At 42.0% G+C, this 17029-nt stretch overlaps 1 protein-coding gene across 6 annotated transcripts in view; it reads left to right on the top strand.

The window, feature by feature from the left end:
• Nucleotides 1-17029, top strand: part of dennd1a (DENN domain containing 1A) — a 492710-nt gene that overhangs the window by 412264 nt on the left and 63417 nt on the right. For all 6 annotated transcript variants that reach the window (XM_033048631.1, XM_033048628.1, XM_033048627.1 and 3 more), the window contains 2 exons: nt 732-788; nt 3569-3703. In XM_033048631.1, the coding sequence (XP_032904522.1) occupies nt 732-788; nt 3569-3703 (192 nt within the window). The remainder of the gene's footprint in view (nt 1-731; nt 789-3568; nt 3704-17029) is intronic.

Here is a 17029-nt window from a genome sequence, read left to right as displayed (position 1 = left end):
CCATCGACTCCTTTAAGTCAAGACTAAAATCTTATCTATACTCCCAAGCCTTTCCTGACGTCCACTGGGCGAGGGCTATATGTATATATGTATGTAGTTTGTTTGTTTATACTATTCTTATAACAAATGTAAACCACTATGGCTAACGAGAGTTGTTTTTTTAAATGTGCTATATAAATAAATGTGACTTGACTTGACTTTGGCCCACCAAGTCTGCGCTGACCAGCATTAGAGACACTATCCTACGCTTTAGAGACAATTTACAAATTTACCAAGCCAATTAACCTACAAACCTGTATGTTTTTGGAGTGTGGGAGGAAACCGGAGAAAATCCATGCAGGTCACGAGGAGAACCTACAATATCTGTACAGACAGCGCCCAGAGTCAGGATCGAACCTGGCTCTCTGTCAGTGTAGGGGGCTACTGTGCCACCCGATTCACTTTACTTTTGCAAGATATTTTGGACCAATTTAACAGAGACTGCATCAATAATGTCGAAATTTTTCAATCGTGTCAAAATTTCAGCAGATTGTCTCATTTGTAATCAGCGCATAAGTTTCAACTAGTATTTCCACAGCCTCTTTTACGAACATTTTGCTCCTTATATTTTCCGTTAATGGATTGTACCAAAGTAGCAGAAATAGAAATGGCTTAATAGGAAGGCTTGTTGCTTTTGAGGCAGCTGAAGTACAATGAGAGGTTTTAACTTGAATTCTCTTCTGCACTTCTAGGCAAAAGATCATGCAAAAATGGGAATAAAAGAGGTGAAAAATCGTTTGAAGCAAAAGGTATTTGATTTATTCTTGGTGCGGCGTGAAGTACTCGGCCATTAAATGTATTATCTGATCAATGTGGAACTGTTTGAAGCATTGTTATGACTACACTTGAAGATGCATTACCAGTGATGATGCTGAGTAGGCTTTTAGAAAAGTCTGGAGAGCTGATGAACCTCTCTTAACCCAGAAAGGTTGTATTGTTTCCTTCTGAGCCCAGCCTGATATCGCCAGAGATGGTTAAAGCACAAGTTAGGTATTGAGTGAAGCTTTTCCTTTAATATGCCTCCTTAACCTCAACCTCACTGGAGCATCACCGCGCCACTATTCTCTCCATTTCTGTTTGTTCCGCCACTGAACCTCATGGCCAGTTTGAGTGATGGTGCCAATTAGAGGCCAATTAAAATTGCTTTGCATCCTTGTACACTGCTGCTCACTTGATGAGACGTGAAGACGAACCAAACTCATGTCACTCTGGGCCCTTTGTCCCGGCGAGCTTCTCTCAAACCCCAGATCACAAAGTGCAGCATGTTCGAACCCAGACCTCAAAATGTTGACATTCAACAATGTAAGACCAACAGCAAGTCTAAAAAGGATGATGTTAAGCCAAATAACCAGTGGCTTTTCCAAAACAGATTTTACTTTTTTGGAAATTCTTAAATGAATGAAGGAAAATGGCAACAAAGGAATTGATAAGAGAATTCAAAATTGAGCAAAACTCAATGTGTTGGAGGAACACAGTGGATCAGGCAACATCACTGCTATGAAATGGACAGACGATGTTTCAGGTCGGGACCCTTCTTCAGATTGATTGGAATAGGGGAGAGAAATCTGGAAAAGAGAGGTAGGGATGGGACAAAGTCTGGCAAGTGATAGCTGGATACAGATTGATAGATGAATTGATTGAATGAAAGAGGCTAGAGGTGAAGAGGAGACAGACAAAAGAGCGTCAGATAAAGAGAGGATGAGTGAAATGTAAAGCTAGAGGGAGGAATGCGGGTGGAAGGTGGCAGTGGGAGGGGAAAGATGGAGAATAAAAGGGGAAAGTGTCTAGGGGATGGGAGATGAGTGCAAGATGGAGAGGAAAGGAGCAGGGTGACTGATGGTTGGGAATAGTGGGAGAAGTGGGTGCTCATTGGGGGTGGAGATAACACAGTAAGGGGGAGTTTACCTGAAAACGGGGGGTTTAGTCTTCATGTCGTTGGGCTGTAAGATACCCAAGCGGAAGTCTTTGATCTGGCCAGATGAAAACATTCTGCTCAGTGATGGAGATAAAGGAGAAATTAAAGGGTAGGATTCTTGAGTTGGAAGATTTGACAATTATTAGGCATGAGTGTAGGATTTGAACACAAGCTTGCAAATGTCAAATGGAGGCTATGGAGGAGGCATGAGGAGGAAGTGTGGGGGGGGGGGGGGGGGGGGGGGGGTGGGAGCGGTTGTCGGGAGATAATGACTCAGCATCAGAAATATTTGGAGATTATTCTGAATTGAGGGATTAGTTAATACAGAGAGGTAGTGACAAAATAGATCTATGCATGAATTAATAATGAATTTTGCCCAAATGTATTCTTTTACTTTAATTTCTCACAAAATTCACAAAGTTAATCAACAGTTGCTTCCATAGCATAAACAACTTGGATTATTTTCTCTGGATCGCCAGAGGTTGAGGGGAGACCTGATAGAAGTATACAAAATTAGGAAAGGCCTAGTATTTTGTAAACAGTCAGAACCTTTTTTTCCCCAGGGTGGAAATGTCAAAGACTAGAGAGCACAGCTTTAAGGTGAGACGGGCAAAGCTTAAAGGAGGTGTGTGGAACAAGTTTTTTAACACAAAGAGTGGTGGGTGCCTGGAACGTGCTGCTGGAGGTGGCGGTGGAGGTAGATACGATAGTGGTGTTTAACAGATTTGTATTTAGGCACATGCATGTGCAGGGATAGAAGGATATGCATCATCTGCAAGTGGAGGAGATTAATTTATCTTGGCATCATGTTCGGCACAGACATTATGGGCTGAAGGGCCTGTATTACAGGAGCAGCTCTGAACCTTTGAATCAAATGGAACTTTTAAATGCTGAGATTAAATCCTTGCCTAACCATAGAAGTTCAGACACATTTAATCAGTCTCGCCCATTTAAAGTGATCTGCTTGATTTAAAAATATGGGCAGTTATGATGAAGCTCAGTTTTGAAAGCAAATACTATTCCATATATTTATGAGCATCTGCATGTGCAGTCTCTGGTGTCACTACAGCATCTGGAGTCGCAAGTGGCTCCATATATTTATTGAACACACTCACCATTCACAACGAAAATCTCCTTTGTCACACTCCCTTGACCCTGACAAGTACCCTGACGTCCAGGGCAGGTTTTCATCTGTTGTCCTGATGAAGACGAGGTGGCAAGTGCACCTACGTTTTTGCTCTACCTTTCCTGATCCACAATGGGCCACAATTTATAATGCCTTCCGAGCAACAGTGATACCTACAACTTACTTTATTTTCAGTGAATCTTGGGTCTGATCATGCTCTGCACTGCGACCACCTCACTGTTTCTGGAATGCACTGAGAGAAGTAACTCTTTGATTAATGAATTGTTTTTCTCGACTTCACTCTCACAGTTCTACAGTGTTATGTTGTTTGCCATAGCAAAGGATATGTCACTCATTGATTTATTGGTTTGTACTTTTAGCTTGTTTTTCTAGCATCGTACCACGTAGACAGTCGTTCCCTGCAGTGCTCCCTCCTTGCCCTGTGTCACCTACCCACACAAATCACTTTTTTTTTACCTACCTCGCAGGAGATGGCAGAAAATGGCTACTCAGTGGCTGGAGACAGTGTCCCGCACAAAGGTATCGCGGCGTCCCCTCTGTCTGAGAAGAAGGAAGGGAGGCAACGGGATGACCGGCGCCCAATAACCATGCACTTTGGCCAGGTATGTGGCGAAATGCTTAATTCTGTGTGCTAAACTAATCTTACTTGGGGGACTGGTGTATCCAGAAAGTTGGGCTTCCTATTTATTGTGTGATGCTTTTGTGTTTTGTTGTTGGAGACTAATTGCCCAGAAGTGAAGTCATTCCGTTCATGATGTTTCTCTCAAATCTTCTTTATCGTCGAGTCCCCGTTGCTTTTCTTTAGGAATCGTAACAGCGGTTTCGTTTGTAACCCAGGCTCTCGCCACCTTGTTGAATTATGAATCGGTTGTAATGTAATGGGTTTGGGGCATTATCTGACGTTGCTATTTAAATATTGAAGCCGATATTTTTGGGGACAGGCTGTTTGGTGAAATCTTTAAAGATCACATCTTCAAATGGCCACTCTAAAAACCCAGTTAACAACTGGTGGGATTGCATGGAAAATCATGTTAGAAACCCCAGCTACGATCACGAGCATTGTAATTGATGTTGGCTGTTATGGCAGGAATAACGTCATAAATGGAATTGGCAGGTATATATATCTGCCTCACTGGCAGGAATAGTCTATTGATCATTGTGAATCAGGAAAGGTTTGTCTTTAAGTGTGGCAAAGATATTCCCAGTTTAGGTCCCAGATACGTACCACGTTCCAGATTTTGAAAGAATATTTTTTATATTCTTTCATATTTTTCTTACCACGTTGAAGAAGGGCTTTTGGCCCATCAAGTCTTTTCATCAAGGATTTTGTAGCAATCCCATTTCTCCACTTATTTCCCTGTCACCTGCACACACACTTGCATCTCCAATAACTTCTCCTGATTCTCAGACAACACATCCATGCTAAGGGAAATTTACAGCAGCCAATTTAACTACCAACCAACATATCTTTGGGGCACAAGAAACAAAGTGCTGGAGTAACTCAGTGGGCCAGGTAGCATCTGTGGAGGGAATAGACAAATGACATATCGGGTCGGCATATCAGTTTGAAGAAGGGTCCTGATCCCAAACATCATCTGTCCATTCACACTACATAAGCTGCCTAACCTGCTGATCTCCTTCAGCATATTTGCTTTTGCTCATTTCCGCCATCCATGACCTCATGTGTCTCCATTTTACTGCTCCACTGCGAAATCTCCTCCAAATATGCCTGCTTTGATATAGGTTCGCCACTTCTCTCTAATGAGAGTTTCATGTACCCCTTTCACACTGCACCTTCCCTGTGAATCCTACTGCTGTCCTGCTCTTCGCCCATGTTCTGACCAACACTCACCACTAGAGGCACGTGTCTTTCCTCAACATCCACCATCGGTCTGAAGAAGGATCCCAACCCGTAAGGCTATCTGTCCATTCCCTTCACAGATGCTGCCTGGCCTGCTGAGTTTCTCCAACGCTTTGATTTTTGCTCAACATGTCCTTGGGATGTTGGAGGAAGCGGGCTCACTGAGGGGAAATGGAGGGGGGTTGCTAGAGAACACAAGCCATTCACGGACAGCGTCAGAGGCCAAACTCCAACACCAGTCACTGAAGCTGGCAGACAGCAGCACTCTGCTGCACCAATTGTTGGAGGTCTCTGGTTGTCTTTGCAACTATCACCACATTTGTGGACTTCTAACAGGTTGCTAACAAAATCTTTTGTGAGGAAAGATATCACATGCAGCAGCAATATATATTAGTTCATAGGTTGTGGGCATTGCTGGCTGTGCCAGTATTTATTGTCCATCTCTAATTATTCCTGAACTGGGCAGGAAAACTGAACATGGATCTAAACAACAGTGATGAACCAAATTGGTTTTAATAACCAGCCGGTAGTTACTCAAATGTTTTATTCCAGATTTTCTAATTACCGTATTTCCTGGCAGAGAAGTCGCTATTTTTTACCCGAAAATAAGGCCAGAAAATTTATCTGCATCTTGGAGGCCGAAGGTTAGATCGTTAGCCAAGAAAGATAGACTTGACTATCGTGTTAAAGAAGGAACTGCAGATGCTGGAAGATCGAAGGTACACAACAATGCTGGAGAAACTCAGCGGGTGCAGCAGCATCTATGGAGCGAAGGAAATAGGCGACGTTTCGGGCCGAAACCCTTCTTCAGACTGATGGGGGGTGGGGGGGAGAAGGAAGGAAAAAGGGAGGAGGAGGAGCCCGAGGTCAGGGGGATGGGAGGAGACAGCTCGAGGGTTAAGGAAGGGGAGGAGACAGCAAGGGCTAGTAAAACTGGGAGAGTTTTGAATAGACTGGAATTCTCCCAGTTTTGCTAGCCCTTGCTGTCTCCTCCCCTTCCTTAACCCTTGAGCTGTCTCCTCCCATCCCCCCGCCCTCGGGCTCCTCCTCCACCCTTTTTCCTTCCTTCTACCCCCCACCCCCCATCAGTCTGAAGAAGGGTTTCGGCCCGAAACGTCGCCTATTTCCTTCGCTCCATAGATGCTGCTGCACCCGCTGAGTTTCTCCAGCATTTTTGTGTACCTTAGACTTGGCTATCCCTCAGTACAGCGGCTGTTGGGCACAGGCGCAACCGGTGGAGCTAGTGGTTGGCGGGTAGCTACTGGACAAAAGGCTGGCTGCTCCGTCCCGGGTTCTCTCTCTCTCTCTCTCTCCCTCTCCCCCCGTTATGTGATCTCCCTGAGCCAGGAAGTCCCCGTCCCTCAGACATGAACCACACAGCGCATTGTGGGGCAGGCGAAGATGGAGGCTCCCAGGTCTTCATTGCCTCCTTGAAGGTGTTTCACATCTTCCTTTCTACTGACTAAAGTATACCCTTGATCCTGTCCCGCCAGCCTTTTTTCAAAATTTAGCAACTCAAAATTGGGGCGCGTCTTCGACGCAGGTGCGTCTTCATTGCCGGGAAATACGGGTAGTTGAATTTAAATTCCTCGGCTTTGATAGGACATTTTGAACTTGCTTCCATACTTAACTGCTAAACTATTGTAGCCTTGTACAGGTGATGAAGGGAATTGATGTTATGCTGGTGAGTGAGTGTTGTTCGTGTGAATGACTTGGCTTGAATGCAGTTGAACCTATGTATCGGCGTTACTTGTGTGCGGGCAAGTGGGGACCATTGCAGGTCACTTCTGACTTGTGAACTGTAGATTATAAATGGTCGGAGCGGAATTAGGCCATTCGGTCCAAAGAAGGGAAGAAGATTGAACTTTTTTGCCTTCCATCACAGTGAGGAATGTGGGGGAGTCGCTGTGGTGGATGCTCATGTTAAATTTAAACATGTATCTGGGGGTCGTGCACTTTATTGGTATGACTGGATGGCAATGTGAATTTCACTGTATCTTAATTGGTACATGTGACAATAAACACACCTTAAACCTTGAAGTCTACTCCGCCATTCATGGCACATCTATCTATCCCTCCTAACGCTTCTTAAGATGGTGGAAAGTCAAAGGGTACCCAGCCTTGAACCTCCAGGTTACACACCAGCCGTGTATCTCGCCCAGTAGGTTTCTACTCTGTGGTGGCGCCGAGGATGCTGCTGGCAGAAAATCAAGCAGTTGATGCCGTTGACTTTCAAAGGAAGATGACTAAGTATTCTCCTGTTTGAGACAATAATTACCTGACACCTGCAAGATGCAAATGTTATTTGCCAGGTCTAGTTATGTGGGCACTGACTAGTTCATTATCTGAGAATTATGCAACTGTATGTAAAAAATCCATACAACGCCTGTATTCATACTTGAACAGTAATTTTCTTTTTACTTATTTAAAAATGGTGCATCACTTTATACGGTGGAAAAATAAAAGCTGAAGAGCGGGCGGTGGCTGACAAAGTTCTCCGAGCACTGTAGGCAAAATGTGTTGGGTTTGAAAGCTGGAGTGCTGCAGGTTGAACAGGGACTTCATTCACTCCACATAAAAATAGCTCTCGCAGCAAGAATGTGAGGATTGGTGTGACCTATTATCCAGAAGGAGTTCTAATTGTTGGGGGGAGTGTGGAAAGACAGCGGAGCTTCACGGCCTGAAGTAGATGGTTTAATTTATCTGGGGCAGGCGATTGAAGGCAGCGTCAACAACTATCATTTTAGCCAAGCCATTAACATCGTTTCTCATTATCGTCAGTAGATGCATCATGTCCAGTATTTTTGCCTTTTATTCCAGACTTCCGATGTTTGCATGTTTTTGCTTTCAAAGTATTGCGCATTGTTAGTTCCCAGCCAAGCTGTAATGTGGGGTGCTACAGGGTTAACAGTGAATGGATGGTTGTTGCACCACACTGGAGGAAACTTTCACTCAGCAATGTGACGATGATTTCATCTCCTAACATGGGAACTCTTTGGCTGCCGTCACACTTGTAGGCTGCAGTGTATTAAATATTTAACATTGCATTACATTTAACATTGAATTCCCCAATTTTAACCTCCTTCCACTTGCACCCCTGTGGCTTTAATTTTACACCTCTTCTATCCTTTTGCCTCTTTTTCATCTCCAGCCTTTGTCCACCCATGCTTTGTCCTACCCCCACTTCCCTTTTCCAGCTTTCTCCCCTCACCTCTCCCACTACAATGTCTAAAGAAGAATCCTGACCCGAATCACATCTGCCTAGTCTCTTCAAAGATGCTGCCTGAACCACTGAGTTCCTCCAGCACTTGGTATTTTGCTATAGATTTAACATATATGCGATTCAGAGCCATTTATTATATAATTGTGAGAAATGAGAAGTATCATTTAGTTTCATAATAGATTTGTTTTACAAGGTATTTTCAATGAAGTGTGCAGCTCCAACTACTTATTTTTGTCCTTCTCCATTCCTCTTACGTGGATCCTTGTTAAAATGCTTGAGACATAATGTAATATCAAAGCACAGGAGACTCTCAAATCAGTTTTAATCAATTTACTCAACATTATAAATTTGCTAATAAAGACAAATGGAAATTGATTAAAAGCAACAAAATGTGAATCATGCAAAGTGAAATAATGTCGAACGTTTTTTTGTGCAGCGCGTAGAGGATGTGTTAGAAATATCATAAATTGCTGTAATCAATTGGATGATAATTACGGTATTTCTCATAATCTTCCAACATTTCAGTTTTGTGCACTTTCTGTGCAATAGCCTCTCTCATAAATGAAGAATTCCTGCTACGTTCACACACTGTTTAATGCACCTCAGTCCACAAAGAATTGACCTAATTCATTCAGGTTTCGTACCCTATAATAAGACATGAACAATAAAAACGGACTAACTTGTCTTGAAGCAGAATCAGATGGATGGTATTCATAAGATCATAAGTGATAGTAGAAACAGGCCATTCAGCCCATCAAGTCTACTGCACCATTCAATCACGGCAGATCGATCTATCTCTCTCTCCAAAACCCTATTCTCCTGCCTTCTCCCCAGAACCTCTGACACCCGTACTAATCAAGAATCTATCTATCTGTTACAAGGGAACAGGTTCAAGGATCTGACTTGTAGAACAGAAAAAGGCTCACTTGTCTGTTTAGTTACAAATCAGTTTTATTGGCAAGAGAGAACAAAAACAATACTTGCCTCGGTATGTGCGGGGTCCGTTTTACACCAACACACTTCTCTCTCTCTCTGTGCCTCCGTCCGCTGGCGCTGACCTTGACTCGTTCCGTCGGTGAACCCCTCTCGTACATGAACCAACTTCTGGCTTACTGGCGCCTGCCTTTGTACAGGTAAGAAATCAGCTGTTGAAATGACCGCCGGTAAGTCCTGGCCTATTGCACTGCTCCCAAATTCAAACTATAACCAATGGCAGCGAGCCCCCCCCCCCCCCCGGGAACAAAGCGCTATCAGCCGCAGACTGGCGCGTAAAGTAATACGCAGCACTACAGACCTGGCGCGTAAAGGTCATACACACAGCGCTGCCGGTTTGGCGCGCAAAGGTTTAAACAGAGCGCTGTCGGCTTAGCAAGTGGGAATTTAAACAAAGAGCAGTCGGCTGCAGCATTATGGGTTCTAAATATAGTGCTACCAGCCGCAGCACTATGGGCTTTAAACATTGCGCTATGCGTCACAGACTGTTTGGACAAAATTCTCGTATAACGCTATCTCTGCCTTAAATATATCCACAGACTTTGCCTTCACAGCCTTCTGTGGCAAAGTATTGCACAGATTCACCACCCTCTGACTAAAGAAATTCCTCCTCATCTCCTTCCTAAAAGAACGTCCTTTAATTCTGAGGCTATGACTTCTAATCCTGTACTCTCCCACTGGTAGAAACATCCTCTCCACATCCACTCTATCCAAGCCTTTCACTATTCTGTACGTTTCAGTGAGGTCCCCCCTCATTCTTCTAAATTCCAGTGACTATAGGCCCAGTATCGTCAAACGCTTAACAGCCAGTGTTATGCCTTGGCTACTCAGGTTACTGTGCAAGCTATTTATTAGAACCTATTATACATGCAGATATAGGCCTTTCAATCTGCACTAAAGAAATGTTTAATAGCTCTTTCTAGTGGCTATTGTATGTCATTTCCTATCAGTGGGCCACTAAAACCTTGAAGTCCTTCTTTACAGAACTGCCTGTGTATTAGTTTATCTTATTGGAAGTTTAGAATCACAAATTCACTAGTCCAGCATTCATTTAGTGTTGCCTCGCATCTGTCCTCTACTAGAATCAACAACTTTTCTACTACACATTTTGCATTTCTGAACATTATTTACAGCATTCAGCAGCAAAGCATGAGAGCAAATGTTTGAATAGTAAAGAAGGCATGTGGTACGCTTGCCTTCATCGGTCGGGGCAATGAGGATAAAAGTAAATAAGTCATGTTAGAGCTCTTCAGGCCGCATTTGGAGTATTATGTGCAATTCGGGTACAGAAGAGGTTCACCTGGATGTTGCTTGTATTGGAGAGTATTAGCTCAAAGGAGAAGTCGGACAAACTTGGATTGTTTTCTCTGGAACACTGGAGGCTAAGGGGAGACTTGATAGAAGTATATAAAATTATGAGAGGCATAAATAGAGTAGACAGTCAGAACTTGTTTTCCAGAGTGGAAAAGGTGACGACTAGAGGACATAGCTTTAAGGTGAGAGGGTCAAAGTTTAAAGGAGATGTGCAGGTCAAATTTTTGCAGTGGGTGGTGAACCTGGAATGCACTATCGGGGATGGTGGTAGAGGCAGATATGAAAGTGGCAATAAGAGGCTTTTAGATAGGCACATGGATATCCTGGGAATGGAGAGATATGGATCATGTGCGAGCAGAAAAGATTACTTTATCTTGGCATCATTTTCAGCATGGACGTTGTGGGCAGAAGGCTCTGTTCCTTTATTATATTATGTTATGTTCTCTCCTACCCAATGGAAGTGATTTAATTTGAAAGATTGCATAAATCAAGGCAGTTTAAATTCCAGAGCTTGTCGATATAATGTTTGCCAAAATAAGATAAGCTGTTTGATAAAGCTGAATCCTGAAACTAATAAATTTACTGTGGTAGAATATCAAGATTTGCTTGTTAGCATAATCAAAGCTGCAATATAAAGAGCTTACAAAAGTCACTTGGAATAAGAGGTGGTAACAGCTGCTGATGTAACCACGACAAGTTAGGATCAAGGGTTGAATCTGCTGGTACTTGGGGGACCAAGGGAAAACGTAATTACTGTAGCCAAAGTTTAACATGAAATAATTTTACGCAAAAAAAACCTGAGTGCAACAAAATTCAGAAACGGTTTTCAAAATTCATCGTATTCCAATAGGGTTCAATATTTTAGTTTCAACGTTATTTTTCACAATTATTTTGATGTTGCAATGCAAAATTCATTATTTTGCCAAGCTTTGCATCCACTGTAATTTATTTGGTACCTCAAACTTGGTTTGCTTGTGCATGAAGATCCCTCATTAATTGCTTACCATTAATCTATTGTGACTAATGCAATGGTAAGTGTCCCTGGTCAGTGGAGAGAGAGTATCATCTTATATTAAAAGATCTCCAGTATATTAAAAAAAATAGTACAGTTAAGGGAAGAATGCAAGCCTTTTTAAAATTTAAATTATGCAATTCTGCTGAGTTATTATTTACTTATCATATATCTCGATTAGTGGCATGGATACAAATTGTGCATAATTTGCCTTTGACTGCAACTGGATCCGGCCCAGCCGATGTGCATTATTTTGGATTTGCCTGCCTAACTCTCGGCATTTCTAGCATTAGTTTATTAATTGTGTCCCGCAGTTCTCCTTGTGTGCATTTATTTGTGTGCCAGACTCAGGACAGAAAATGAGACCTGGGTTGTTAAAGCTGTGTAAGATACATATATACCTCACACAGTCGGACAGATGAATGCACTTCAGTTGATGAAGCTTCCCAAAAAACTGAAGGCTCCCCCAAAACTGAAGATTTCCCCCCCCCCCCCAAAAAAAAATGGCTTGTCTTATCATGATGCGTTTTTTAAAATTATTTGGTCGGCACTTATTCACATTTTTCTTTAATATTTAATTTGAAGGCAGCAGGAAATATAGAATGTAGTACTCGTATGAAAGTGAAGAAGTAGAAGTCAAATTGTATTAAAAATGATATGGCTTTATACCTTCAAGTTTGTTGAAGCCTTTACATGTGTTTGTGTTTCTGAAATGTGTAACTTTATAAAATGCAAATCAGATTCTATAAGTGGCAGCAAATATACAAGGAGAAAAATCTGACCACAAAATATTTTCTCAATACACGGTTGCTTAGTTTATTAGAAGCTGAAGACAGTAGTTATAATATTTTAAAGCTTTTCTATGCAGATGATGAGACAAGCTGTTTTTCATCATTTGTCAACTGCTTAACACATCTGCCAATGTTATCCTGGTGTGCACAGCCAAGACGGAATTTTAAAAATGCATGCATGTGGATTAGGGTCAAGCCCTGTGTTTTTCTAATACAGTAGGTTCGCTGATACAACTGCAGAAGTAGATCTAACCAACAGCGGTGAGATGCCTTAATTGAGACATGCTGTCAAAGTGACAAACACATTTGCATATAGTCTATTTATTTTTGCTGTAACGGCCTGCAGTTTGCTGTTGGTTGAACATTCTTAATCAGCCTTCTCTAGCGAGCCTGCTGAAAGCTGTCCTCTATACTGTGCTCTTCTACACTGCCTGACAGTTTGTCTAAATAGGGAAGGGACAGAAAGCTGTGTTATTTATTTTTATTTTTTTTGCTATTGCTTTTGCCATTTTTGCATTCAATCAGTGGGCACATTTATTACTCAAATGCCAGTGGACTTGTTTGCTTGCATAGAGTCCGTGAAGAGAAAAAGCATCTACACAGACAACCAAACACTCTTCAAAGTGCTTTCCTTTCTGCACATCTGTCATGTCCTGTGATGTAAATATCAATATTCCTTGAAAATGAGACTTTGCTGTTCAAAAAGAGACAAGATTCAAGAAAGAAAATCAGGAAACCGGTGTCTTGCACTCTTGACATTTGCCTCTGTACAAATAACCATGAAGATTTTTTTTAATGCATTATCCAGTTATCTTGAAATATTCATAATATACCTACTCCAATTTTGGAGTGATAATTGTGTTTAATAATATTTCACAAACTGCTACTTGGCTCCAATAATTGCATTGTCTGAAATTCAGAAATTTATCAGATGACTTTAGTAATTCTGTAAAATTCCTTACCCAAGCATAAAATGATTCCAATTATCTTTTGTCTTTCATTCTTTGTCTACTGGTCAATCCCCAGCTGAATTAAACCTGGAAATTTTAGAAGTTGAGATAATATTACTGACCTCATTACAAACATAGGTGATTTTACAACCGCTATTTCAAAACAATAGTATAGATCATAGAGGATATTCATTCAGCAATAACAAAATCAAAGTATAGGAACAACTGGATATAATCTCTCTTAAATGCTGTTCTGTCACCTTGTAAAGTTGACCCACCTCAATGTTAATTATATAAGCTTTGCCCTTTTAATGAAGTTAATATGGAAGGATGTTATTTTGGACAACTTGAACACTATTATCACTGTGCTAACCAACCACCAACATATTAATACACAAAATGAGGCCTTTTGTCCCTTTGAATCTATGCACGCTTTGAAACCAGGCTATTCCCTATTATTTTATTTCCCTGTACCTCTGCAATCTGTTCACTTTCTGAGACCAAGTCACTTTCCTTTTAGATTCCTTTGCCACATTTATATTGTGGGGCAATTTACAATCCCAGTTAATCTACCAACATGTTTTCGGGGTTGTGGGAGGAAACCAAAGAACCCAGAAGCAACCCACACTGTTAATCGGAGAATGTCCACCCAGATAGAATCTGAGGTTCGAATAGAACCGGTGACTCTCGAGCAGTTAGTGCTCGATCGCCATGCTGCTCTTCCTTGATCCCATTGCTCCTGGCGTGGAAAAAAAACACATTCTTGTGCTGTGCAGGAAACTGAAGTAATGCTGAGAGCTGAAGGAGCTCTGATCTTGAGTTTTACACGTGTTTGATTTTTGCGCTTTTGAAATAATGTACTTGTTCCATTGCTCGATTTGCGTGCTCATATTTTTGGAATAACGCACTCAAATTTACAACTGAATGTTTAGTAACATATATGTTTAACTTGAGCGTTTTTCAATTACAAGCTGCTTTTCAAGCACGCAACCCCCGCGTCAAAAGTGAGGTGCCTGTATTACTATGAGTACAGATACTAGTTAGTTAGAATTAGTTAAACAGTATAGATCTGCACCACAGCTTCAACCTGCTGGGCCTTGGGAGCTGCTGGACCCAGAATGTCGGGCAAGAGCTTCAACCTCCAGTTGTTACACCAGTGCAGTTGAGTTGGCAAGGCACTGATAGCTCAATCAACTCCTTTTTCCTATTAAATTATGATACATTATTTGCTGCCACCCAGCATAATAATAATAATAATAATAAATTTTATTTATGGGCGCCTTTCAAGAGTCTCAAGGACACCTTACAAAAATTGAGCATGTAGAGGAAAAACATGTAAGGGGAATGAAATAAATAGTAGAGACATGACTAGTACACAAAGTAAAGACAGAATTCAATACAAAACACAGTATGAGGCAATTAATGCACAGATGAAAAGGGACGGGGACGTGGGGCTAAGGATAGGCAGAGGTGAAGAGATGGGTCTTGAGGCGGGACTGGAAGATGGGTGAAGGACACGGAATTGCGGATCAGTTGGGGGAGGGAGTTCCAGAGCCTGGGAGCTGCCCTGGAGGATGCTCATTTGAAGATGCTCAGCCCCTTAGAAATTCCAGTGTGTTTGTTCACCTGCATCACATTTGTGTGCATTGCTCCCACCTCTTCCCACAAACTTTCCTTAAGACGGTCATGAAGAACCACTCTTTGATCTTCACCACACAAATTGCCACCTTGGTCTCTCATACACACAACTTTGAGTTATGCTCTTTGATTTTACTTACCAATATATTTTCAGATCTTCTCTTTACCTTTTCACTTTTTTTTCCCCTTCACCTTTTCTCTATCCTTCTTCTTGGATTAAGTACTTAGATTCTGCCAAGGGCTTTCCTTTTAAAAAAAACGTAATTCCCCCATGACAATGAGGGAACAGTGGATGTGATTGTTACATTTTCTTCACATGTGGACCTCACTATTTTCTTCTTGAATGTCACTCACCGCTTTAATGGAAATTTACCATCAAACAACTACTTCCATTCTGCCTTTGTTTGATTATATTTCCATGTCAGCACTGTGCCTTTCCCAGGATGAGCCTTTACTCCTGTTCTCTACCTGTTTTTCTCCCCATCCCTGTACTATACGACTGATACCTCTGAAGAAGGGTCTCAACCTGAAACATCACCCATTCCTTCTCTCCAGAGATGCTGCCTGTCTCGCTGAGTTACTCCAGCTTTTTGTGTCTGTCTGTGATACCTCTTACACTTCCCCATCTTAATTCCCTGAAGCTAGTCCTGAATTGCACCCACCCCCATTGCACCACCCCCATACCAGCTAAAACGATTCTCCTGAAAACACCATAAAAATTCTGCGCTTTCGATCCCATTTAAACTAATTCAATCCCGGTTAATATTAGAATAGCAAAATACCCTGCTATTACTAATCTATAATTTTCACACATTTCTATCACCTACAATATTTTTAATAATCCACAATGCCCACTAAATAATCCACTCAATCATTATAATCTTGTATTGTTAAATAAATAAATTGGTCCAGGAACGAGACTGGAGTTCTCCAAGGAGTTGCCATGGCTGACCTCTGAACACACGCAGCATATTGTCATCGTTAGAAAGCATCCCAGCAGTAAATCGTCAGTACCGCGAGTAATACAACAGACTACCAGCAAATTCAAATTGCTTCTGGCTCCTTCCCAATCTGCATCTCTGGAGTGATACGCCATTGTCGCATGATCTTTGACAGAGAATACCTTGGTCGTCGGGCTTGCCATCAAAATGTTTACCAGCTGCTATTTTTTTTAGCACGGGGAAAAACTTGGCACAAATTTCTTGAACTAATTCATCGTTGTATTTTTAAAGCTCGGGTTTAAATGATTAGTGTCGTTTGAAAGGAGGTTAATTTAAAATAATTATGCAAATACAGCTTATTCACGCTGTTAACATCTGTCTGGACAAGTGTAAGATTATGGATTTGGGCAGGGCTTTCAGAATGATAAATTCTTAGCTAATTGAGGTAGTGGAAGAGAGGATTCTTCATATGCAGAAGTGTCTGAAGGTAGCAAGGCCAGCGGTTAAGTCTGAAGAAGGGTCTCAGCCCGAAACATCACCCATTCCTTCCCTCCAGAGATGCTGCCTGTCCCACTAGGTTACTCCAGCATTTTGTGTCTATCAGCGTTTAATACAGGATACTTCCCTTCATTAAGTGCTGCAGTAACTCAGTGGGTCGGGCAGCATCTATGGGGGAAATGGATAGGCGACGTATCAGGACAGGACCCTTGTTCAGGCTGCTGCACACTATTTTGCGGTTTACTCAAGATTCTAGCTTCTGTGGTTCCTTGTGTCTCCACTTCCCTTGATTGACCAACACAGTGAAGATGAGAGCAGAGAATGCTGGAACAATGCTGCGTATGATTCCAGTCAACAAATATCAACTACAGCACAAGAGAGGTTGCAGAGGAAATATGCAGATCATTTTCTGGGGCTGGATAATTTTAGTTCCAAGAAAGAAAAACAATCAACCAGACTGAATTTTTACCATTGGAACACGGGACACTGAAGGAAGTTTGGGCGGCGCCGCTAGTATAGTTGCTGCCTCACCGCACCAGAGGCCCGGATTCGATCTGTGTGGAGTTTGCACTTCTCCCTGCGACCACGTGGGTTTCCTCTCACATTCCAAAGACTGTAGATTAATTGGCCTCTGTAAATCACCCCTAATGTGTAGGGAGTAGATGAGAAACTGCTGACAGGAAGGCACTGCAACGGGTGATGAAAAC

This window comes from Amblyraja radiata, chromosome 32 (genome assembly GCF_010909765.2).
Source record: "Amblyraja radiata isolate CabotCenter1 chromosome 32, sAmbRad1.1.pri, whole genome shotgun sequence".
Lineage (NCBI taxonomy): Eukaryota > Metazoa > Chordata > Chondrichthyes > Rajiformes > Rajidae > Amblyraja > Amblyraja radiata.
The sequence above is the reverse complement of the archived record's forward strand: the minus strand, read 5'-3'. Positions and strand labels throughout refer to the sequence as shown.